At 35.3% G+C, this 25,435-nt stretch overlaps 1 protein-coding gene across 3 annotated transcripts in view; it reads right to left on the minus strand.

Annotated features, from left to right (window-relative positions):
- LOC110104351 (DEAD-box ATP-dependent RNA helicase 28) overlaps positions 1 to 25,435 on the minus strand; it is a 46,293-nt gene that overhangs the window by 8,947 nt on the left and 11,911 nt on the right. For all 3 annotated transcript variants that reach the window (XM_028699179.1, XM_028699178.1, XM_020833414.2), the window contains exons 6-11: positions 24,313 to 24,486; positions 23,999 to 24,147; positions 23,049 to 23,144; positions 22,516 to 22,618; positions 8,081 to 8,143; positions 3,167 to 3,228 (exon numbers count right to left, since the gene is read on the minus strand). In XM_028699179.1, coding sequence (XP_028555012.1) covers positions 3,167 to 3,228; positions 8,081 to 8,143; positions 22,516 to 22,618; positions 23,049 to 23,144; positions 23,999 to 24,147; positions 24,313 to 24,486 — 647 coding nt within the window. The remainder of the gene's footprint in view (positions 1 to 3,166; positions 3,229 to 8,080; positions 8,144 to 22,515; positions 22,619 to 23,048; positions 23,145 to 23,998; positions 24,148 to 24,312; positions 24,487 to 25,435) is intronic.

Here is a 25,435-nt window from a genome sequence, read left to right on the forward strand (position 1 = left end):
TTGTGTCGGTTCAACAAAAAAACAATAATCAATGAGTGTGATATTTAGGAAAATCATCCGAACGTCGTCTATTCACAAAATGTATTTCATCATTGCGTTCGGAATGTCAAAATTAGTTAAAAATGACACCCATATTTCTTAGGTTGTCTCACGAGCAAAAAAGGTGAAACATACCCACGCACGAGGTAATCACACACTAATTGAGACACCCGATAACAAGGAAATATTCTGAGGGATTGATTCACATCTTTTTTTGTCCTTTTTATCTATGCATTAAATTTCTATAAAAAAATTAATCAATTATATATATATATATATAAAATAAACATTTTAAAAAATCCCCAACTTGAAGCTGGCCTCTATTCAGACCAAATCCCTACAAATTTGGTGTTGTCTTTGTCCCATCCTACTCGTCCATTATTCACGTAAAAAAATAGAGAATGAAAGAAAAGCTCGACCTCACCTTTTTACTTGGCACAATCTGAAGCTCTTCTCTACCATTCGCATGAGATTGGCTAAACTCCAGCTCCACATTAATCTGAACTTCTCTTCTCCTCTCCTGCTCACGCACAAAGCAACCCGCAACGTTCTCCTCTAACTCTTGTAAATCCCTTGAACCCCACACACCCCACTCATCCCCCCCAACTCTTCACACAGTTGTAGCTTTCCAGTCAAGTGTTTTTCCTTGCTATGAATTTCACATTAACTAGCAAATTGCTTCGTTTACTTGCATGAGCAATAAGTCAATTTAAACTTCCTACTGGTAGAGTAGAGTACATTAAAATTAAAAATTGGAAAGAGAAAGAAAATCTAATTATAACTAGTAAAAAATCAAACGAGGAAAGAAAATTTTAATTAGTACAGACTAAGTGTATTTTTTTGCCTTTTTCTTTTCCTTCTACTACCCAATGAGATAAAATGCTTGCAATCTCACCAGCGCTTTAGCGCAACTAAAGCATAAAGGCATCATTCAAAGAACCCATCTCGTTGTTTCTTGAGTACATGTTCTAAAAAAAGGAACATCTTATTATTTATTCATGTATGTGAATAAAGAAATAGTTACATTTCAAGAGTTTGTGTTGTTTAAAACACATGTTTATTTCTAATTCTATCCAATTGAAAGATCAAATCTAATAATTTATCTTAACCTTCATATATTACGAGAAAAATAAAAGAATGACATCACATGTTTATCTTGACCTCCATATATGTGTCGCAACTAATTAGACGGAATGTGAAGAAGAAAATGACCGATGGACACAACATCGTGCCTAGCATGTTGGTTTCTAATTCCTCTCTCACTAGACCACAATCACGCCTCCTAGTCCTATACCACCAAGTGACCTCAAAGTCACCCCAATGATGAACTTCTTATAAATGAATCTCAACTATATGGGAGTTCATCTTTTTAGATATCTTCAAACTCTGATATAATACAAATATATTTAAAGCGACTTGAATGTTATCTCTGATAATAGTTGAGATGAAAGTGACTCTTAACCAGAGGGAACTTCATATTTTTAAATGATTCCAAACTCTCATAAGGTATAAATATATCCAGAGTGACTTCAACATCACCCCATAGTGATTGTAATGATAGAAAATTTACATGATTTTGAAAAATACACCCAAACTCTAAAGTTAACCACTTAGGGCTCGAATTATACTAAAAATAATAAATATGAAAATTCAATTACCTAAACTTAAAGAAGCATCTATCTACCCTTAATAATTTAGCGAGAGTGCTTAATTCAAGAATGACCTTAGCTCACACAAAAAGCGAATGTCCAGTCAAGAATATTAATATGATTCATTGTCAAATAATCTCCCATCAATAAGGATATGAAACATATCCTCTAACAGGTGACTTAGCCTCAAAAATGGCTCCATAGGCAAACTATTATGATCGGGTCATTTTACAATCACAATCTGAACTTGTATGTTCTCCAATGGCTAATATTCTTATGTATTGAATCATAGGATATACTTGATAGGATACAAAATCCTCTATTAGTTAAGGTCGACTTAAATTTAACCCTTAGACAAACATCAACCCAAAGTCAATAAGGTATCTTTGGGCGAAGCAATACATGACTGCCAATAAGAATCATTTGGTCAAGTTGGATCGATTGTCTCTAAATAAGCAGACTAGAAACCATGACAACCTGGGATGATGGAACTATAGGATCTTTATTAGGTTCGTCATCATTCCTCCCCACTATATGCTTTAATGCAAGATGATAACTTATAAATCTAATATAAAATCGGTTGCTAGTATATGCTAGGTACTTGATGCCTTTTTAACGATTAATATTAATCAAAAGTGTTCTCCCACCATCGAGAAGGGTAATTAATCATAGGGGCTTATGCTTATGGGAAACCTAAACTTAGATCTTAAAGTGCTCATATAATGAGGATAAAACTTTTTGGTAATATCTAATCTCTGACATAATTCATCTTAAAATTTGACCTGAAACATTATATATATATATATATATATGGCATATCCAGCATGCGTATTGTGTCCTACATTTTCAAAAATAGCCATAGAGCATGTCAATGTTATATCATCACCTTGATTAAGTGTCCGTACCAATGCATAATAAAACTAAGATTCAAGTCATTAAAAAAGTAATTATTTTACATAATCATAAACATAAAAACCTGCAGAGCTATCCATATGTTTTCCTTGATACAAGCTCTTTCAACTTTAAATTGTAATAAAACCCTTAATATAATCAACAAAGTAGATTACTAGGGCCTTTTTGTTATTTTTCTATTACATCATCTAATCTTTTAAGAAAAAAAAAAAAAAAGTTTTGAGGAAACATTGAATCAAGATAAAAAAAAAAATTTTTGAATCTCAGCTCGCAAGTAATCCTCGGAATTAGTTCATAGAAAGTTTAATAAGAGAATCCTAACATTATATCATAAATGATGGGTTCAATTTACAAATTTGAACTTTGCGTGAATATTGTGCAATAGGTATTGAAAATATATATAAGATGTTCCATATAGGTTTTCTTCATATTATAGTACTTGACTTTCCTTTTGGTTCACTCATCTCGACTTAGGGAAAGACAAACTAACAATCATGATCTCTCAACACAAAAAAAGCATATAATTACATCAAAGACGAAGCTCGATGGGAGAAAACTATACCAACCTTGTGATATCACGTGGACATGCAAAACTTATAACTGTTTGAACACCAACAATGTCCAGTCCCTGGAAAAATAAAAAGATATGCATGTAATGATTAAATTGAAAAGTGAATAACAAAAACTATAGATAAAAACAAATGACATGTGTTGATTCCAATAAAAGAGATGCTAAACGAGAAGAGACCATAATAAAAGAAATAATACATCAAACATTATGTCCCGTATATTTATATGTATAAACAAGTTAAAGTGAGCACTCATTTGGGGTTAATATTTTACAAATTGTACTTAAATTTATTGTTGAAAACTTATCCATAGGCCCCCGTTATCATATCTATGAAAAGCATGTACATGATCTTAATCTCAATTTGTTTATTCTATGACAATCACAAACAGGACCAATACTGAGCATCATATTTCATGTGAATAATAATAGTGTGAGATATACCTTCATGCCATTTTATAGTGTTTGATCATGCGTGGGATGCATCAATTTTTATATATTATTCAACTTAGACTGAATGACATTATGAGCTATGCAATAAAAGTTCTTCCAAAAACTGCAGCCACATGCAGCAGCAGTAATGTCTTTTTAGCATGCCTTGTTCACAACTGGGGACCCAACTGCCAAGTAAAATGGAGGCTAGTGTAGGATAGACAGTTTTCTTTAGCTCACACGTCTTTGGAAAATGACTTAGGGGCTGTTTGGTATGCAGAATTAAGAGTGTAAAGTAATTAAGTTGCGCGCATTTCGTAAATGAGACTGTTTGGTTGATTTTGAGCGCAACGTAATTAATTCATCCGAAGTATTTGTGGGGTATTCCGACGTGCTTTTCGCATGACTTCAAAACCCGCTCAAATTGAGCGGGTTACAAAATCTCTCGCCAAAATACTACGAACCAGCGCGAGTTTTTCGCACTATGTCGGAGGGAAGCAACAAAATCCTTCCGCAAGCGCCTCCGGCTCTTCTCCGCTGGAGGAAGATCGTCCTCATCATCGGAAGATCATTCAAGTCACCTATTGCATTGATAGCACCGCTTGGGAGCGGGTTCGTTGATGCTCTGCCAGTAAAAGACATCAAGGGCGCTGTCATCGACGGCGACGCTCCTGAGATTTTGGTCGATCTTGGAGCGGTGGAAAGGGGGCATGGGGTTGGTGAGGTAGATTTGAGGTTCTGACTTGCGGTGCTTGGTTAAGAAATGGTGGATGGAGAAGAAGAGAAGGGCAGATAGGGAGAAGCCGACGGCGACGAGCACGGCGACGGCGATTTTGCCAGTGTCGAAATTCTTGGACGGATGTGTTTTTTTTTTTTTAGTTGTAGCAGCTCACAAGTTCGCATGCAGCGATGAGGAGAGCAACCTCAGCCCAAACATATTGGAAAGCTTTACTTCCGCAAACTTCCATTCCTGCAAGCATCCAGGAGCTACTACGCTCTCGTCCGCTTTCTCTCCCTCGCTCTCGTCGCAGAAATGGAGAAAGCAAGAACAAGGAATGACTAAGAAAGAAATATTCATTTTTCTCTCTGTATCATACGGTACAGGCCTAAGTATTTATAGATCTTGATTTCATACATTAATACATAAGGCAATGTATAAAGCTACACAGGTTTATTACAAGATTTGCTTTTGTGCTATAATATAGGAGAGGGCTGGAGTATTTTAATAATGATTTTTTGAAAAAAAAAAAAGTTTTGAAAAACAGCTTTATAAAGTAATATTTATCCCAAACAATGCCTAAGAGCCCTTCAATTCAAGTCTTATGAATGTAACAAAAAAAATATTGAAAATTGAAAATGGCAGTGTGAGAAGTTTTGATGAAAATACTAATAGATGGCTACATGAGTATCAAGAATTTCTTTAAAATTATTTTAAAAAAATCACTTTTACTTTACTCTGGATCTATGTAACCAAACAAGGGAAACCGTTCTCCTGTGTTTATTTTGCAGAGAACCAAACAGTCTCAATGTATTCAGAATACAATACATTTACTTTACATTGCATTTACTTTACACTGCATTTCTTTTTCAGGCAACCAAACAGCCCCTTAATGTGAAGCTCAAGCAACAAAAATGACATTTATAGCCAATTAGATTTTGATTGACAGAAAAATGCTAATGCAGGTATGTGCTGAAACCAAGAAAATATATAGTGAGGAATGATTAACACTATGTGTAGTACCCAGTGTAAATAATAGGAAAAATGATCTAAGCAGATCTCCACCCTCAAATCCAAGAAATTATTCTTTGCATAATCACCAAAATGAGTGAAGGGCCTTAAGAATAAATTAAAAACAAAAAATCAAAGTTCCGGAGGCGGCTTGACAGGCCACCACAGAGGGGGGATTTCTTTAAATTATTTAAGTGCATTTTATTAGTTTGTTAAGGTTTTGAATTATTCTCCCTACTTTAGTGCAATTAGATAACGTGTAATTTTTTAAATGTTTGGATTTTGAATTGGCTCTCATCATCCTATATGAAGCTTTATGATGTTAATTTCAAGTTAAAGCAACTAATTTAATCATCTCTTCAAAATTCTATCTCACAACCGCCCTCTCTCCTTTGGTCTAAAGCACTAACCACCATCCTCGCTCTCTCTAATACAATTTGAGGCCTTCTAGCATGAATTCCTAAGCAAGAGTACAAATCCCAAGGCTCCCTCATGTTTCTCAGGACAAAATCCAAAGCCTCGTCTCCCTCTCCATGGTCAAGAGTATTGAAGTAAAAGAAAGGAAATTGCAAGAAGACTTAAATAGGGTTTAGATTGGCAACTTGAATGGTAATCCACTCATTTCAATCAACTTGATTCCATCTTCGAAGGGTCTTGCACAGTACTGGCTTGGTTTCCCTAGAAACCCTATCCTCTCTCTTTGATACGAGCTTAAAAGAATAGGACAGTTGCAAGGAACCTTAATTAAGGTTTAGATTGTCAAGTTGCATAGTAATCCAATTCATCAAAATCCTCTTGATTCAAACTTGAAAGGTCATGCATGTTACTAGATTGGTTTTCATTAAAACCCTAATTTCTGCATGAATCCTTAAAAACACTAAACCTCTCCAGGTCAAGAATTCTTCCATGTAAGAAACCCTGAAGCTTCACATATAAAAATGGAAACTAGTTAGTTGTTTAAAACTCTCTCCAACTACCATTCTCCCCTCAGAGATATTCCATGCTTGTCTACCCTCACACAAGCTCCACTCACCCAATCTCATGACCTATGCTCATGGCTTTCCTCCCTCTCCGCTGTGCTCCCACATTACTACCCATGACATTAATATCGTACCGCATATTAGGACAATAGATTCCCTCACAACCTATGCTTGTATGAATTTGTTCTCTAATGTCAATCATTTGTTGTGGTATTGATGTCCTCAATGGAAATGCATTCTATCTACCTATGTGGAGATGATTTCCATTTCATCCTGGGGCTTGCTCTTCACCACCTTTATCGATGCTTCAAGGAATCGGTGTAAAGGCTCTCTGGCTCACGCTTTATCTTTGCCAACACCTCTCCACTATTCATCATTTGATATCCCGCAGATGTCAATGGTGCACCAAATCCTATAATTTAGCTTAACCAAAGATGCATATGCTACACCTTCCAAACCCACTATTAGGGGAGGGCTAGCTAAGTTCATTATTGACTTGGAAAGTATTTAAGCGTGCATGCTTCCACACTTGGATGGATTTTATATTATCTTGCTTTGATGTATTTTATTTCTTTACTTTTTTATAGGCAATTCTTTATAAATGCTTATTCATGTAACCTTTTCCCTGACTAACAATGAAATTTTGATGCATAATAAATAAATAAATAGTCCACATGGTTACATAGGACATCCATTTTATGGTGCACCTTTGATCTGGATCAAAAAATAAACTTCAGTAGTTGGCAAAGTACAATTAAATGTAGAAAATAATAAAAATATATCATTTTTTTGTATATCAAATTAATGGTGGATCAGGCAAGAAAATAAATAGACCAAAGATAGCACAACAAAATATTGAGTAGAAATACATGCATAATTTGAGGCGCCATGCCTCCTATATTGCTCAGAAAGAAAGAATGAAGAAGAAAGATTTATAAAGCCTTCCTCAAATAGTTGGGACAAGGTCAAATGATAATGATGATCATGTAATTTATATTCAATAACTACAAAATCATGAAGAAAACTCAAATTAATTTTAGTTAGATGTCACTTCCTTGTATAGGCAATGATTAGAAACGACAAGGCATATCAAAGAGAAGGGCTTCAATTGCTTGCGGTTGCACAAAGGTTTGCAAATCCTATGCAAACTGTTAGGTTGTTATTCATGGGCAAGAGCAACTACAAGATGACAATACATCAATTCATATATGATTTACCATTTTGTTTATAACAGTAGTGATATGCTCCACTATGTCTTGGGATTGAAATCCTCATGGGGCAATTTATGTGTGTAATGATTGTGAATAAAGGCATATTTTTGACTGAGCGATTTCCTGGCAAAAGAGCCGGCAACATAGATACAATGACAATTCTTGTAATTAGCAAATTATCATATGTGCATGTTTTCATTGTGGTTGCTAGAAGCACCACATCATGTGGAAATGCATGTGAGAGTGAGGCTTCGATATCCTAGTGAAGTAATTGATTTATTTATTACTTGTTGGAGATTTGTACACTTTCTAGGCTCAATTCATTTTATATTTCTAGTTGGTATTTTTGGGTTTTAGTCTTTAGATCTGCTTCTGCATGCTTCCGGTTGTTAGTGTTGATGTGGTCCAAAAATAGATTCATTAGATTGTTATATAGCCTTCTAAAGCGTAGCATAAGATGCCGGATGTAAGATCCAGGTGCTAGCTAAGTTCATTAACGACCATAAAGAAAATATGCATCAAAAGAAATCTGGAATGATGAAACAAATACACTGACTTACACGAGCAGCAACATCAGTTGCAATAAGAAAATCAACTTGCTGCTTCCTAAAAAGCTCCAAAGCCTGAGAAAAATTGCCGATTAAATGAATTATAATTAGAGATACCAAAACAAATATTAATTAAATGGAGTGTATAATGACATGTTAAATCAAATAATATTTGAATTTAATAGAAGTGGTGAAAAAGCTTAAATTTGCAGAATACTACATTAATATCTTAGAGGAAAGTGAATCATTGTAATATAACTAGGTCAGATTGCCAGATTATTCATTATCTTATATTTTTTGTAAAGCCATTTGAGAATTTAATAAAACGAAAACAAGTTTTTACTAAATTATATACATGGAGGATATCAACAACCAGCTCGACGGTACATCTTTCAAGGTCATGGATATTCAATTGTAAAGTTTCCATAACGAAAAGGAATAAAACGAATTACCATAAGAACAAGTACAGCTAAGCATAAATAGATCAAAATACAGAAGAGAAATACGCATCTAATAATATGACTTGTACAACCTTCAGTAATGAGAATGAGCTACATATTTACTTGAATTGTGTTAAAGCAGACAGCTACAGGACAATAAGTCTTATCGCAAACTAGGTATGCTGAGCAAAGAGCTCATCAACTTATCCTATCACAAGAAGGATAAGATTAGAATTAGATAAACTATTACAATAAAATCTCAAGCTGACATAGATGGCAATGGATAAATTTTCCACGGATTAAAACATCAAAAGAACTAGAGAGAATCATCTATCATCCTAACATCAAATTCACTAGTTTATCCTTTCCAGAAAAAAAAGATCTAAGAGATTCACCAAATTTGACAAGCATTTCTTAAAATCACTGCTCTTGAGTTTGTCCACGTCAAGCATTTCTTAAAATCACTGCTCTTGAGTTTGTTCACGTATGCGCGCCGATGTTATTAATAAGAAACTTCTAAAACTTTGAGCATATTTCTGATTAGGGGTTAAAACAGCCTACTTAAAGGAAAATAAGAGTCCTCTCCTGGAAAGAAAGTCATTAAAATGGATGTAGGGGAGCATAAACGGGTCACATGATGGAGGCAGAAAAAAAATTCACATACAGAATTTGGAGCAATCTGTATACACAACTGTTGACCTGCATCTTATACACAGAAGAACAAAGAGAAAGAGGAAGCCAAAATCTAACGTGCATACATCTTACCCGATGGATCCACTATTTCTGCCGAAATCCCTGCTGAAATTCCGCCGAGGACTGTAAATTCGGCGCCGTTCGCGTCGCTTCTCCGCAATCCCTGCCGAAATCCAGCTCTCGATCTCTTCCCGCTCGTGTCGTTAAATACCGAACCTCCACTGCTTCTTTGGACACTTCGCATACACCGATTCTCCCTCTGTTTCCACGCACACAGCAAGCTCCAGTCGCTGCTTCCTTCTGCTCTCGGTTCCACTCCACAGACGCAAATCCTCTGCTCCCAATCTTTCTCTCGCGTGCTCCTCAAGCTCCGACGACCTCTCTTTCCTGTTCGGAAGGAAATTCCGACACTTTGATCGGAAGCTGCCACGGGATCCCGCTCACTGTGCGGTTAACTTTCTTCCTTTCAAGAGCTTCTTCGGTCGAACCCCTCTGCCGTCCGACGCTCCCTCCGACGTCGCTCCTTCCTGTCCGAATCGGAAGTTACAACAGTTTGATCGGAAGCAACAAACCGAGAGCCCGCTCAGTTTGCCCTGCTCCGCCGCCCGATCCCGTCGCTGCTGTTCGACTTTGCCTTCTCCGGCTCTTCCTTTCATTATGGGTCTCTATTTATAGAAATATGATATCAGGATAAAACCAAACTTTTAAATACAAAACTATTCCTATCTAATATTGAAAAAAACTCAAATTTAAACATATTCTTATTAAAGAAAAAATAAAATCTAATAAAAATAATACAAATTAAAAAATTATCAGAAGTCAGCCAATTTTTAAAATAGGCCAAAAAAGGCTTAAAAATGGCCCGATTTAAATCTATTATAACCTAATGTGACTTCTTGTAACTAACTTATGGCCACAAAACTTCATTAACCGAATTGGCCTATTCGAAGGTTTGTATAATATCAACTTTCTTGAAGTGCAAAGAACTCTCCTCCAGAGAGTTGGGATTAATGCAGTCATCCAACATTTCAAGAGCTAACTTTTGCAATTCCACCTTGGTCATCCATTTATAATCTAAAGGAGGCATGCCCATTCTACCTAAACTAAAATTTGTGATCAACATTTTTTCTTAATATCAATTCATTTGAAATGATATTTTCAACATTAAAGTAGACAGACGGAACTATAATGATTGGATCTATAAAAGAAATAATCATAATAGAAATCCCACTTGTATATCAACCAACAAGCAATTCTTGAGGTTCAAGCGTTCCTCTATAAGGCAATAAATTTTCAATATCAAAAAAATAAGACTGATAAGCATAATATGAGACAAATCTAAAACCATGCATTAAAATTAATTTTCCCACTAATTTTGAAAAAACAGCACTGCATCTCTTGCATGAAATTTCTTATATTTAGGTATGTGAACCATTCGCGGCATAAATAAGTCATAATAAAATCACCTTCATTGTGCACTTAAGCACCTCTTTTAACATTTTCGGCATCTAAATATTTCTTGTTATGCAATTTAATCAACTTTCTAGTCTTACAATGTAAATTATGTATATGCTAAAAAAATGATGCAGCTGAATCAAAATATACGTGTAGTGATAAATAAATGAACAGGATCTATAGGATTTCTAAGATTCAATCCCTAAGAAATTTTAAATGGTGCCATCACAGTAGATTTGCATATAATGTTGCATGCAAATTGAGTAGTATGAAGATGCAAATCCCAATTGCTTAAACACTTTCCAAATATCTTAATATGTTTCAAAGGTTTTTATTTACTACCTCAACCATTACTCCGAAGCTGAAAGACTAATGAAAATTTTAAGTAATCCTAACAATTCCCATAGTCTTCCAATAGGAAATAAAAATAATTTCTCTTTTGGCTATTGAACACGATTATTGCCGGTGTATAAAAAGGAGATGCAGTGAAGATGTTACAAGGCTAGAAATATTTGTAGAAAGAGAAAGAATTTATGAACTTATAGCTGAACTAAATGCTGAACATGACCAGGTATGCATTCAAATACTTGGAAACACTCTCATTCCAACAACAACAACAACAGCAGCATCAAGCATTTAAATCTAATAAAAAAATATCATTTCTAAATTATTTGAAAGGCATACAAAAGGAGAGATGTGATCTTATGTTAGAAACACTATCAATTGGTGAGAAGGTGGTTACTCTAATTGTTGTCCTTAGACCAAATGCTAGCATAATTGAGCCATTCAAGGCTAAATCGTGCCCACAAGGTCCAGTAATCAAGGTGGGTATTTCAATTATTGTAATAAGGTAAGTCATACAAAAAACACCTATCAAAAACAGCAATGGAAGCCTGCATACAACAAAAACAAGTATCCATACTAAATACAAACCTTATCTCATCAAGCAAACACTACATCCCTGGAAGATAAAACTATTGCAGACATAAAAGACAAAGGTAAGAAGAAATAAAGAAACTCTACACCTTTTTGACATCATTTGATAAATCAATAGGTACAACTCTATGCCCCAATCATGTGAGTATTCCACTTCATACCTCTATTATGCTTGTGATACTTGTTCAAACAATCTAGATAAAAGACTCGAGAGCAATATACAATATAATCATCCTAGGATGCATAGAAACGAACATGGTGACACAAACAATACAGAACATATCAATTATTGAAAATAAAGAACACGGATACATGTTAGACGTATCATTATAATTTTTAGATATTAAAATAGTGCATAGAAATAAAATAAGTAGAATAATGTCGTTGTCAAGAAACAAACATTGATAACATGCATCACTATAGGTGTTGATTTTGAAAGGGCACCAATCATTGAAGTTGAGACGATATTGGACATCATCGTCGAGATGTGGAGATGTTGAGTGCAAAGACGTGATTGTGGGTGTAAAAATTATCATCGTCAAGTGCGGATGTCGATATGCTATCAAGCATTAAAGTAAACACTAGCTGCGAGTCAAAAAGAAACATTCAGCAAACATTGACAACTGTGTCATCACTGTTGTGGAGAATAAGTAAGAATTTATATTTAAAAAATAATTTTTAATAAAATATTTAGGGCGCATTTGTTCAATTTTTTAAAATATTATTTTACTTGTATGCATTTTTACTATGTCCAACAGGCATCAGAGGCATGACGAACAAGTGTCAGTCTTTGACATATGTCAACATTACATATTCCTTAGAAAAAGGAGTGTCGGTGAATCATAGTAACCAATCAACCAAAAAATTCTCTTGTATACCTTGCTTAGAAAATCATTTAAAAAAAAAATTATGGAACCATTATTGGAAAGGGATTTATAGAACTCACATTTTCTCTTCAATTGTCATATGTCCTCTATATACCTAAATTGTCCATGAAACTGTTATCTATTCAGAAACTAATATCTAACCTAAATTGCTTGCATTATTTTATCCTACTTATTTGTAATGAACCGGTTGGGGGGTTCAACCGAACCGGCCACCCCATTCCTTTATTAGAAGTCGCGACCCAGGGCGGGTCGCTATTCACGAACAAAGAGGAGAACGGAGGGGGGTGGACGACCGAAACTCACGCACGGTGGCCTTGGAGGTTTTTCTTCGCCATATTTAGCAAACGAGTGTGTTGGAGGGTAAGATTTAACAACTCCTTTTCGTTCTTATTGTTATAGAAGCAAAGGTTTAAGAGAATTTGCAACGAAGGGAAGGAACGGCCGAGGTAAGAAAGAGAAGAAGGTTAGTTTTTACTTTTTTATTTTTCTGTATAAATCCTTTCCTAATTCTTATTCTAAGCAATCACCTAAGCAATGATGTGTTTCGTTAAGAAAGAGGATATTTGAAGAATTCGGAAAAGAAAGGAGAAGGATTTTGAGTTGGAATAATCATCTTTTGTAAGTGAGTTTCTTATCATATGTTTCTATTAAGTTTTGTAGAATAAATCCCTAAAATTATTTTATGACAATTTTGAAGAAGGAAAGAAAGAAATTAAGTGGTACAAGTTGGGTTCTTCAAGGAATTCAACAAGGATAGAATTTTGAGACAGAGGTTGAAACAAGGATTGACGAACTGAAAGATCAAAGTGGGTAAATTATGTTATTTTATTATTTTATTCAGAGTTGAAATCTTTTAAGTAATTGATTAAATTTTTGTATTATAAAATGTTGAAGGTATAAATATCTTATGATTTTATAGTCTTAAGAACAAATTCATCCGCTCTAAAGGTTTGAAAGTTATTAAAATAAAAGGTAATAATCATAGAGATACATATAAGATAAACTATATGCAATAATAACAATAAGAATGAAAATGAGAATTTAAAAGGGAAAATATAAAAGAAAAGGGAAGCAAAAAGTTAAATATGCATGGATATAATACATACAATATAACAAGGAAAATGTATTGAAAACTACAGGAGTTCACCCCCTTATGGTACTGGCTGTGGACGCCGTACTCGTGCACGTAAAAAGGAAAAGGAAAAGGTCATAAAAAATGGAAAAGGAAATAAATGAAAAAGGTTGTACCTTCGGGTACTTTGAGACGGTGCTCTTGTGCAAATCAAATGGGAAAAAGAAATATAAATGAAATATAAAAGTTTTAAAATGTTTTAAATTGATTTAAAGGAAAATGTCCGGAGATGTATAAATTATTGAAATAAATGAATTAATGTTAAGAAATGCTATGATGCCTATTAAAGAATAATTATAATGATTATTTTAATAGTTACCCACTAAGTTTACTTAGTAAACTCAACCCACGAATTTAAAATGTTTCAGGTAAGTCCCCAAAAGAAGAGATGTCTGAAAGAGAAGATTTCGTCTATAGAAGACGACGTACAAATGACAACATATAATTTACATTTTGTGTTTTAGTGGCTCTTTAATACAAATGAAGAAGTGGTATAATGTTGAATGAATTTTATCATCTGACTATTCATACCCGCCTCATTAGATCAAGCATCCGGGCCGGGTCGTGACATTATTATCAATTTCAGTATTAAAACATGAGAAAAAAATGGAAGATGAATTGTCATGTTAAAGAAATTAGTACTCTAGTGTTTAAAAAAAATAGTAATAATCATATACCTCACTCTCAATTATTTGAAATTTGAATACAAGAATATCACAAATTTAACCCCATCATACTTAGATGGGTCATCCATCATTTCGTGTGCTATAATCCCTATTTTCTAAGTTACTTAATATGAAAAATGTTGAAGAGATCCAGTGTAAGGTGTATCAAATGGCCAAATATCATAGAAATCTCCACCCCCTCAACTACTTAAAAACCTCAACACATCTTTCTCTAATCAACGCAAATATTTTGGGACCATCTTGCATAACTAATATTAATGAAGCTAAAAGGTTTATTACTTTCATATACAAATGTTCACCCACAATCTTATTTTTTCTAATGAAAAAGTAAGAGAAAAGAATCAAATTGGTCCTTTGACTCTTTAGGAAGGACCAAAATGGTCCCCAACGATATTAAAGGACCATTTTGGACTCTCAAGTTCCAAAAAAAGAATAAAATAGTCACATGATGGGACTATTTTGATTCCTTTTTAAATAGCCGAGGGACCAAAATATCCCTTAATATAGTTGAGGATCATTTTAGTTCTTCATAAAGAGTTAAGGGACCATTTTAGTCACTTTCTCGAAAAAGTAAATATGATGCAAGTAAAATCCTCCTCATGTTCCATAAAATTATCATCACTCAATTTGGAACTGATGATCTAATGATTGAAAGAAATATTTTAATCAAGCCTTATCCTTTTACTCTATAAAAAAGGCATCATCCATAAATTCTTTTATGATGATCCCCCACAATAAAATAGCATCACAAAATCATTGTCTCTTAAAACCACAAAGGAATGTTTCAAAAGTTTATTGACAAAATGCCACCTTAACTATCACATTCCTAATAAAATCGTCTATTTAGAATTTTAACTATTGAAACCCTTAATGAATCTATACAATAAAATTTTTTGCAAAATAAAGTACCTATTAAAAAATATTTGAGTATTCTATATGTCTACCAACTCCATCAAAACACTAATCAAGATTCAAGGGCCATAAGATGCATCTTTATTGGATATTCGACTCAAAATGGGTATACTCATACCAAAAAAGACTTCATCTACTGAGATGTTTCCTTTGCTAAAAATCAGGCGTCCTATCACCAAAAGTGTCATCATAACAAGCCTTGAAAATGAAGACATCTCTAATTTCCTCACACTTGATCTCACAACTGCCCAACCAACCCAAAAAGTCTAAAGTAACTCTGAGACTTCCCTACAGTTAGAAGAAGCCTAATCAGACAAAGCCTCTTAAAACAATTCTAATGGTCTTCATAAAATCTTGAAAATGAAGACAAATCCTCACACTTTATCTCACAACCACCCAACCAACCAGCCAAAAAAGTCTCAAGTTAACTCTGAGACTTCGCTATAGATAGAAGAAGCTTCCTCAAACAATAACTACAACAGAATCATTCCTAATAAACCTAATTTATTATTATAAGTATACTCAAGAAGAAAGAAATCTGAGTCTAACATTGAACCAAAGCATGTTCAACTATCTTGAATCCATGCAAGGTCAATTAATCACGGTGCAATGAAGGTATGATCTCAATCATGAAATTCACACACATTATGATATGAACCTTCCTATTGCATCAGGAAAGGGGACTTGAGCATGCATCAAACATCTAATATCAACTTTATTTCACTTATAAATATTTCCTCCTCCCATAAAAACTTTCTTGGTGCAATCAATAATATTAATATTCCAAGAACTATCCAAACACTTGAGAATAATGAATGGAAGTGGGAATCTTATTAGGCAGAATCCCTCCAAATAGAAGGTTAACACTGGTTACCGCACGTTCTCAAGTGAGAATCTAATCACTTGAAAACAAAAGAATTAATTTTATTAGTGATATCTAATATCATGATTTGTGTCTATTCTAGATGCTCAGTATTTGTTTTACCTCCATTAATTCAAAAATATGATCTTGATACTAACTTGATCTATGAATATCTTTAATGTGAGGATCCATGTTTTCCAAATAAGCTTGATGATGATAATCAATCATTAGTAATCGAGCCACTTGTTGAGCCTAACAGTTAAGTAATGTCGGAGGCTATGATGCACCGACACTTCTCCTCAAAGAGGCGTGCAGTGTCCGACACGACACTTGTCCGACGCTCCTCCGAAACGTGTTGGACACGCCGAAAATGTGTCCAATTAAAAAAATATTAAAAACTAATTGGACACGCGTGTCAGACACGCGTATCTTAAATATTTTATAATTTTTTTAAATATAATTTCTTATATTTGGCGAGATTTAAACTAAATTTCTTATTTCATATCCACAACACAAAATCAATGTCTGCATTTAATACTCATTCATCGAATATTCTCATTTTCATTTCTCTTTGGCAGTGAAGGTATTTTCATCTCCTCTCTTTTTGCACAAGTACAAATCTTTCTCTTGTTGAACCAGAGTTGAAAGTAGTGATATTCAATGATGATGATATTGAAGGCCAAAAACAAACCTCTAAAGCTAATCCTAGTAGTTGAAGCTTGAATGCTTGATGTTGTAGTAAGTGATTATTTGCTTATATTTTTGTGGTTATACTAGATATTTTGTACTAAATATTTTATATTATAAGCTAGACAAATTATCATGTCATTCATTTATTATTGTTTGTCATTTTTAATATGATATTACATTAATATATACACTATATAAAAAAATGTATTGCCATGTCCGCGCCGTACCCGCGTCCTATATTTTCAAAAAAAGCCGTGTCCGTGTCGTGTCGTGTCCGTGTCGCCGTGTCCGTGTCCGTGCATCATAGGTCGGAGGCTATTCCCAAGCCAACCTATTATCAATTTGAAGATTCCTGACACCAAGTATACAAGTTGTTCCTAAGGTTACCAAAGCATGACCTACTTTCCCAGAAAAGTACAAATTTATCATGGTGTTACAAATGTTAATACTTTCATAGGACTATAGATTAACTTTTATTGCACTGATACATTTAATTTGTAGTGACATCCAAATTCGAAGCCTCTAGATTATACTGTTAGACCGGTCCACTGGACCGAACCAGCCGGTCCAGGCGAGGCCGGCTTAAGGGCTAAAAAGCAGAATTTTTTCGCTTGGGCGGAGGCCATGCGAGCCGCTAGCCTTGCGGGAGCGTTTTAGAAAGGAATTTTGAAGAAGATTAGGAGGGAAATTGAATGTACGGACTGTTTAGGGAATTCCTTTTGATTTGTATGCATTAAATAGTTTGTTTTCCTAGGGTTTGGGTATCTTGAATTTGGCTGAAATTTGAGATTCCTTAGATTAGGTTTTCTTTCGGCTCTAGCGGCGTCTAGAGATTTGAGAGAGATCGGTCCTCTCGAATTGAGGATCAAGTGTATCTTGCTATTTTCCCTGTTCCTTTCATCAAATAATACAAATTTTCTACTGTCTTTTGTGGTTTTGTGCAGATTTTTGTGAAGATGTTCGCTGTTTTGAGAAGATTGATAGGAAATACTGGCGATCTACACGTGTTTCCTATCAAATTGGTATAAGAGCAAGTTGTGGGACCGGTGGAGGGCTGATTTCAGCAAATTTCAGCGGTGATTAATTGCCCGGAAGAAAGGGGAATTACTGCTTTTGAAGTTCCAAATCCAGAATTTGTGATTTTACAAACTCCGGATTGTGATGGCGGCCAAAAAGGTGGATGCTCTTGAGGAAAGGCTTGAAGGGGAAATGAATCAAATCAAAACGACGGCGGAGGAAAGGATTTCTTCCATGGAAGGACAAGTCGCCGATCTCCGAGACATGATGAAGAAGATGTTAGAAATTCAAAATAAAACAGTGGCTTCCGTGGCAAGAGGGGAAGGAAAAAGTATGAATTCAGAAATTTTTAGAGAGGAAGATGAGGTGGAAATCATGGAAGAAGGAAGAAGAAGGCCCCATTTGGAGCCTGTCCAGAGGGAAGAAAGAGGGGGTGGATATGGGGAACGCCAGGAGGGATACTATAGTCGTCGATGTGCTGATTTTGAAGACAAAAGGGGGGATTTCGAAGGGGGGTTTGGGCTATGGTAGAGTAAGGGAAGACCGGGAAACATGGGGTGCACCTAACAATTGGGAGAGGAGAAATTATGGAAGAATCTGGGGCAATGGGGGCAACCAGAAGGTGAGGAAGTTGAAGATGTCCATATTCGAAGGAGAAAATGCATATGGGTGGATTTACAAGGTAGAGTGATACTTCGCCGTCAATGGGCTGACGGAGGAGGAGAAGCTGACCGCAACCGGATTGTGCTTGAAAGGAAAAGCCCTGTCGTGGTATCAGTGGAGAGATCAGATGAGGCCTATCAGGAACTGAAGGGAATTCAAAGACTGCATAATATAATGTTTCCAAATCGACTGGGGAGGAGATTTCTATGAGCAGTTCTTTTCTCTGGTGCAAGAGGGATCAGTAGCATACTACCGTGAGCGGTTCAAGCACCTGGTTAGTAGAGTGGAGCGATTATCAGATATCGTATTGGAGGGGAACTTCATGAAGGGGTTGAAGGCAGAGATTCGAGCGGCAGTGAAAGTTCTGATGCCTAGTGACTTGAAGGAGGCAATAAAGTTGGCACAGCTGGTAGAAAATCAGAAGAATCTGGATAAGGGAGCCAGGAGAAGTAGCTCAGGAGGCTCTTACAAGACTACGACCGCTCTTTTAACACCTAAGGGCCTGCATCATGCAACATTAATGAGACCACCAGGGAGAAGCCAGTAGGAGGGAGTGGGGACAACTTCAAGAAGGTCACTGAGACAGAATTACAGGAGAAGATGGCAAAGGGGCTTTGTTTCAAATGTGAAGAGAGGTATACGCCGGGGCACAGGTGTAAGGACCGAACTCTTCAGGTTCTTATTGTTTGTGATGAAGAAGGAATGGAGGGTGTCGTCTTTCCACCTTGCGGACAAGGTGGATCTTTGGGAGGGGAGTATTGTTAGGCCGGTCCACTGGACCGGACCAGTCAGTCCAGGCGGGACCGGCTTAAGGGCGAAACAACGGAATTTTTTTGCCTGGGCGAGGCCGCGCGAGTTGCTAGCCTTGCAAGAGCGTTTTAGGAAGGATTTTTGAGGAAGATTAGGAGGGAAATTGAATGTAGGGACTGTTTAGGGAATTCTTTTGATTTGTATGCATTAAATAGTTTGTTTTCCTAGGGTTTGGGTATCTTGAATTTGGCTGAAATTTGAGATCTCTTAGATTTAGGTTTTCTTTGGGCCTAGCGGCGTCTAGAGATTTGAGAGAGATCGGTCCCCCTCTCGAATTGAGGATCAAGTGTATCTTGCTATTTTTCGTTTCCTTTCATCAAATAATACAAATTTTCTACTGTTTTTGTGGTTTTGTGCGGATTTTTGTGAAGATTTTCGCTGTTTTGAGAAGATTGATAGGAAATACTCGCGATCTACATGTGTTCCCTATGATATACCTCTTATGACCATCCTTAAAAAGTTGAATATTCAAGAGATGTTGATAGACCAATTTTATTGCCTCCATGAAAATTAGACTTTCAAGAAAGAGCTTTTACATAATTCTTAAAGAGAAGAATTATGTCAGCTCAAAGAGAGTTGCTAGTACATGATATGTGCCAAATATAATTCAAGATTAAAAAAACTACAAAATTTTGAATTATTTTAGGATTTTAATTAATGCTAAGATTTTCTTTATTTTTAATATGATTATGGGATTTTTATGACTTACAGAGGATCGAGTTCAAATTAATTTAATTTTAACTTATAACCCTATTGTTATAAAAAGGATTTTAATATATTTCATATTGATAATGAGGTTTAAATGAAACAATAAGGATTCCCTCTTCTCTTTATCTTTCTTTCTCCATCAAATTCCTTTATACCCATAAGATTCCTTTCTCTCTCTTCTAATCGAAAATCCACTTCACACTCTTTTAATGTACACAATTTTTTAGGCACTCAGCGATGGAACTTCTCCTAATAGGATTCCATAGGTATTTCCTTGATTCCTCTCTCGCTCCTTTCCATATTTAAACTTACTCTCTCCTCGCTACTATCATCCAAGGGTTTCAAGGAAAAATTCAAGCACAGTCAAGCCACTTATGAGAGAAGGAAGAAAATATCAAGTAGCTGATCTAAGGTGATCTTCCAAAAGGTCCAACATCAAATTGACATGATATCAATTCCTTGCCTACATTAGAAAGAGTCTGAGCAGGATGAATTTTAATCTAATGGAGATGGAGACAATACATAAATGAAGAAGAGGATTATGAACTATACATGCACTTTGATCATTAATGACTATAAATAACCCCATTTATTTTAAGTGTTGGATGTTTGAATTTAACTTCATGCCATTAAAATATGACATCAATTGTTTCATTTTTTAAATTTAATATCATATTTATTTGTTAATCTACACATTGCACAAATATTTATTATCATATTTGATTTCTATGAATTTTAAACTAGTAATAATTTGTAGAAAGAGTTTTAAATGTGCTCAATGAGCTTCAAATCAGGAAGGCACTCCACACCTTTTTTTTTCCTCTAAATGTTATTTAAATCATTAAATTAATTTATTTTATTGAACCTTAATATAATTTATTTTACCTCTACAAACCCAACATATGCTTTGAATATACTCATGTATAGTTTTAATAATGTATGGCACATCTAATTGAAAATTGTACATTTATATCATTAACCTTGGCTACTTAGGGGCTTTTTGATTGGCTGAAAAATATAATAGTGTAAAATGGATGCATTATATTTAAATTACTTTGGAGTTGTATAGATGGGTATAAAATAAATGAAAGTGGTTTTTTTTTTTTTTTGCTTGAAGTAAATTGAATGCAGTGTAGTCCAAAGATGATGGTTGACGGTGGTGAGTGGTGGCGGTGGCCGGCGACGGTGTTGGCGATGACCGGCGACGGTGTTGGCGGTGGCCGGCGACGGTGTTGGCGATGACCGGCGACGGTGTTGGCGGTGGTTGGCGACGGTGGTGGCCGATGGTGGAGGTAACCGACGATAGGCAATGGAGGTGGTGGAGATGAGTGACGACAATGAGAGAATGATGACTAGCTGATGCAAGCAAAAATTTGGAAAAAGCCCCAAATTTTTTGCAAGCAAAAGAAAAGACTTCCTAGATAAGTAGAAAATTACATAAAATACCCAAAACTAGACAAAATACGACTTATACGACAAACAACAAACTTTAATATTATGAAACGACACTTCTTGATGCTTACAAACATATGAAATAAACAACACCTAAAACTGCATTTCTTGTCAATTGAGAAGAAGGATACAAGTGGAAGGGAACTTGCGGATAGAAGAAAAAGGTAAGAAGTCTGAGACGAAGGGAGGACAAGCTCGCAAGCTTTCCTAGAAGAAGAGGAAGAGGTGGAACAAGCTCTCAAGCTTTTCCAAGAAAAATCATCAGTTTTTTCTATTCCAAAAATCAGCATACATCACTATCGGCGGCAAGTGGTAGGTTTTTTTTTCAGTTGGGGAGGTATCAGCGGGCGACGGCGATGATAATGAATTAATGGCATAACTGGAAATCGTCCAAATTGAACAAATTCTATATACACCAAAGTTGAACTAGATGTTACATTTCAAATACATCAAAATTTTAAACTACATTTATTTTACATCAAATCAAACATCAAAATTCTCAAAATCCTTACATTTGGAATACTTTACAACCATTTTACTTGAAATCAAACATCACTTAATGTATGTTGGATGCACAAAAAGCATAGGCAGATCAGATATGTAAGTTACGAGTGCTATTATTTCCAAAATTCCCCACTTTGCTTGAATGTTGTGTGCTTGAGCAATAAAAATCATTGCGTGTCACGAGAGATTTGTGCTTTGAAGACACTGAAGTGCACTAGTGTAAGATAATATAGAAACATATATAACAGCGTTAGGCATAATTTTTACACAAAATGCTATGCATACTAATAAAGTGAAAATAAATTGACAAAATTTTGATAAATAGAAATAAGGAAATCTATAATATGCCATCCATTCTAGTGAATACAAAACAAAACAGAAGTGGCGTGGATTTGCAGTCAGATGACTCAATGGCAAGTATAAGATACATAAAAAGACCTTTTCCACTGGTTTTACACTGCTAAAGAGATACAACCAGAAAATATGGCGGCAAAAAAGTACTACGGCTTATATGCAACTAATTCTTCAAATAACCTACCGCCAACATTACTACATGTCTCTAACTTTACATAAACCATTTATATCACAAAAGATACTCACATCAAGACGCTGAACTTGGGTAAGATTACCATGAAGCTCTGCAGCTTTCAAACCAGCTAACCCGAATATTATCTTTAGTCGATGAGCTGCCTGCTTAGTTCCACTGCAATTAAAAGAATAAATCAATAAGCACAAAAATTAACATCATACACATAAAAGCATCAGATCACTTAAAAAAATAACACGCAAAATATGATAAAAGAATGAATTTTAAAAAACCAGATCTCCTAATATAAAGCAAACAGGGTGACATGAGTTTTAGGGTAGGTATAAGAGAGGAAAATAACTGCAAGTATTTGGCATCTTCTTTTGAAAGAAGCAAATACTAATTTAATCATTAAACAATGAAGAAATCTACCACATATGCTTCAGGTGCAAAAGTAAATAACATTTTCTGCCTTAACAGTGGTGCATCAACTGTTATTAAGTATACAGGAGCTAATGATCAAGAAATCATGGTAAATACGCCACATACTAGCAAAGAAACAAATATTGGAGGAAACAATAACATTCCCATTTCAATTGGAAGATACCTGAAAACAATCACCTTCTCTGTGAAGGTCTTGGAACATAGTGCAAGTAGAACAGCCTCCTGGTTTGCTTCACGTATTCGCCTTATCCTAACTATTCTGCGCATGAGAGAGCCTGTTAGTCATTAGAGTTACATAAATCACATTTAATACTCCTAATAGAAGAAGCTTTATAAAATTATCCAACATGCATTATCAAGATTTTAAAAAAATCGCTGAACCAAATTACTAAGATTCAAAACAAAAATATATCAAAGCAAACTCATGTCCAGGAAGGCAGGATGTAAAGGACTAGTTTGTCTATTTACTGTAACGTACTGCCAGAATGTTACAGGTAATCATAGTCACCAAAACTAGACTGATTTAATTGGCCAATTACAAGAAGTCATGTCAGGCCATAACTAATCTGAATCCAGCCCATTTTCAATTCTTCTCAGGTTCATTTTTAATCATGAACGCGTCTTTCTTTAAAAAAAAAAATGAATTATTTTATTAGGTGTTTATGTTTTCTTGCATAAGAATAGGTTTAATATGCATGTTTATCAGGATGAATATGACTAGATTTGCTTTCAAATGTTTAACCTTATCCCTTAATCAAGACTTCTTTCCTTCACTTCACGAAAGGGTACACCATGTATGAATATGCACATGTGAAGTTTTCTTTATTATGCAGAAATGGTGGGTTGTACGACGTAAATTAATGTGGGATCATATAAGACTGAAACTTCTTTTGCGTATCCAAAGAGGCTTTATGCCCCATATCGTCCTTATGTATTTCTACAGCTTAGAGTCAACCAAATACTAAAAGTCAACAAGGGTCATCAAAAGAAGACCACTAATTAAATAACTATATGCATAAAATCATAAATAAAAATAATTTGAAAATAAAAAAGGAACCTGAAGCATAGGTCATTCAATATAAATCAAAAATATGAAAAACATAAAAAGCATACTCCTCTGTCAATGTCGCTGGTCTTTTTGTTGAGGGATCAGCCTGTAAACGCACAGGCTTATTAAGTGAGAGAATGACAAGTTGATCAACTTCTTCAGTCATAGTAGCCGAAAAAAGCATTGTTTGTCTCCTCTTCGGGCATAAGCGAATCTAAAAATAAAATCAACATCAACGAGAAGGCAGTTGTTTACACTCCACATATTGCTCAGAACAAAGCAAAGCAGCCATAATATCCCCCACATATTCAACATGGAAATAATAAGGAACCGTAATTATGTTTTCAACTGGTAGATAAGAGTAAAATTGTAGAAATACCAATTCTTGAATTTCACCACTAAAACCTAGTTCCAGAAGACGATCCGCCTCATCAAGGATTAGAACGGCAAGATCTTCTAGACCAACCGACTGGGAATTCCTCAAATGATCTATAATGCGCCCTGGAGTTGCTACAACAATGTCAGGCATAGATCTTAGAGCAGCCTCTTGAACCTGCAAATTCAAAAAGCATCACCATCTAACATGAACACAATACTGAAAATATGATCAATGAAAGAGAAGAGTGTAGTGAAATGAAATAGAGTTGTCACATAAAATTCACATAGCTCCATGCTGTGATCTAAGAAAAAAAGTTGCAGCTTAAAATCATTCAAGCACAGACATTATAAGGGACACTGGGCATGATTTTATATGTTTAAGAGATATGCTAGATTCAAATTGATATACATGTAAAACAAGCATTCATTGTATTCAATTGATTGCAAATTTATATATACACACATACAACAACAACAACATCAAGTATTTATCCCACTACGTGGTGTCGGCTATATAAATCTATTTTTCTCCAATATATATATATATATAGAGAGAGAGAGAGAGAGAGAAATGAAGTTTCCTAGCTGTAATATCTCGAACCTAGGGTTCGACAATGTGAAGGATACGAAGAAGATAAAGCGAAAGAAACATGTTTTCGTTACCTGGAGTTGCAGGTATACGAAGAGGACGAAGAAGGTGAAGGAGTCAAAGGAGTCGTCTATCGAATACAAAGCAAGTGCGTCACTTGGCATCGCCTGGAAGCCGAAGGAGTTGAGGAAGTCGAAGGCGATGAGAAAAATGAAGAGGCACTCGGGAATGTTTTGACCTTATCGTATCGTGAAACCGAATGGTCTAGAAGTTGTAGAGTTTTCTCCCGACGGTTGGAGTCGCAGAGGCATAATATAAGGAGGTGAGGAAGCCGAAGGGTTAGGGTTGAAATTTAATCTACTGCCCGACCGTCTTTTCTCACCTCGTTAATTCGAGTCTTCGGGTCGGGTCGTGACACTAGCATTATCCAAGTATTAACTGACATAATATCCATAAAATAGTACGATAAAAGTAATTGTGCTTCTAACTTAAAGCAAACTTGCCAAAACACTAATGAATCAACGTTTCAGCGAAG

This window comes from Dendrobium catenatum, unplaced genomic scaffold (genome assembly GCF_001605985.2).
Source record: "Dendrobium catenatum unplaced genomic scaffold, ASM160598v2 fragScaff_scaffold_1220, whole genome shotgun sequence".
In the NCBI taxonomy this organism is placed as follows: domain Eukaryota; kingdom Viridiplantae; phylum Streptophyta; class Magnoliopsida; order Asparagales; family Orchidaceae; genus Dendrobium; species Dendrobium catenatum.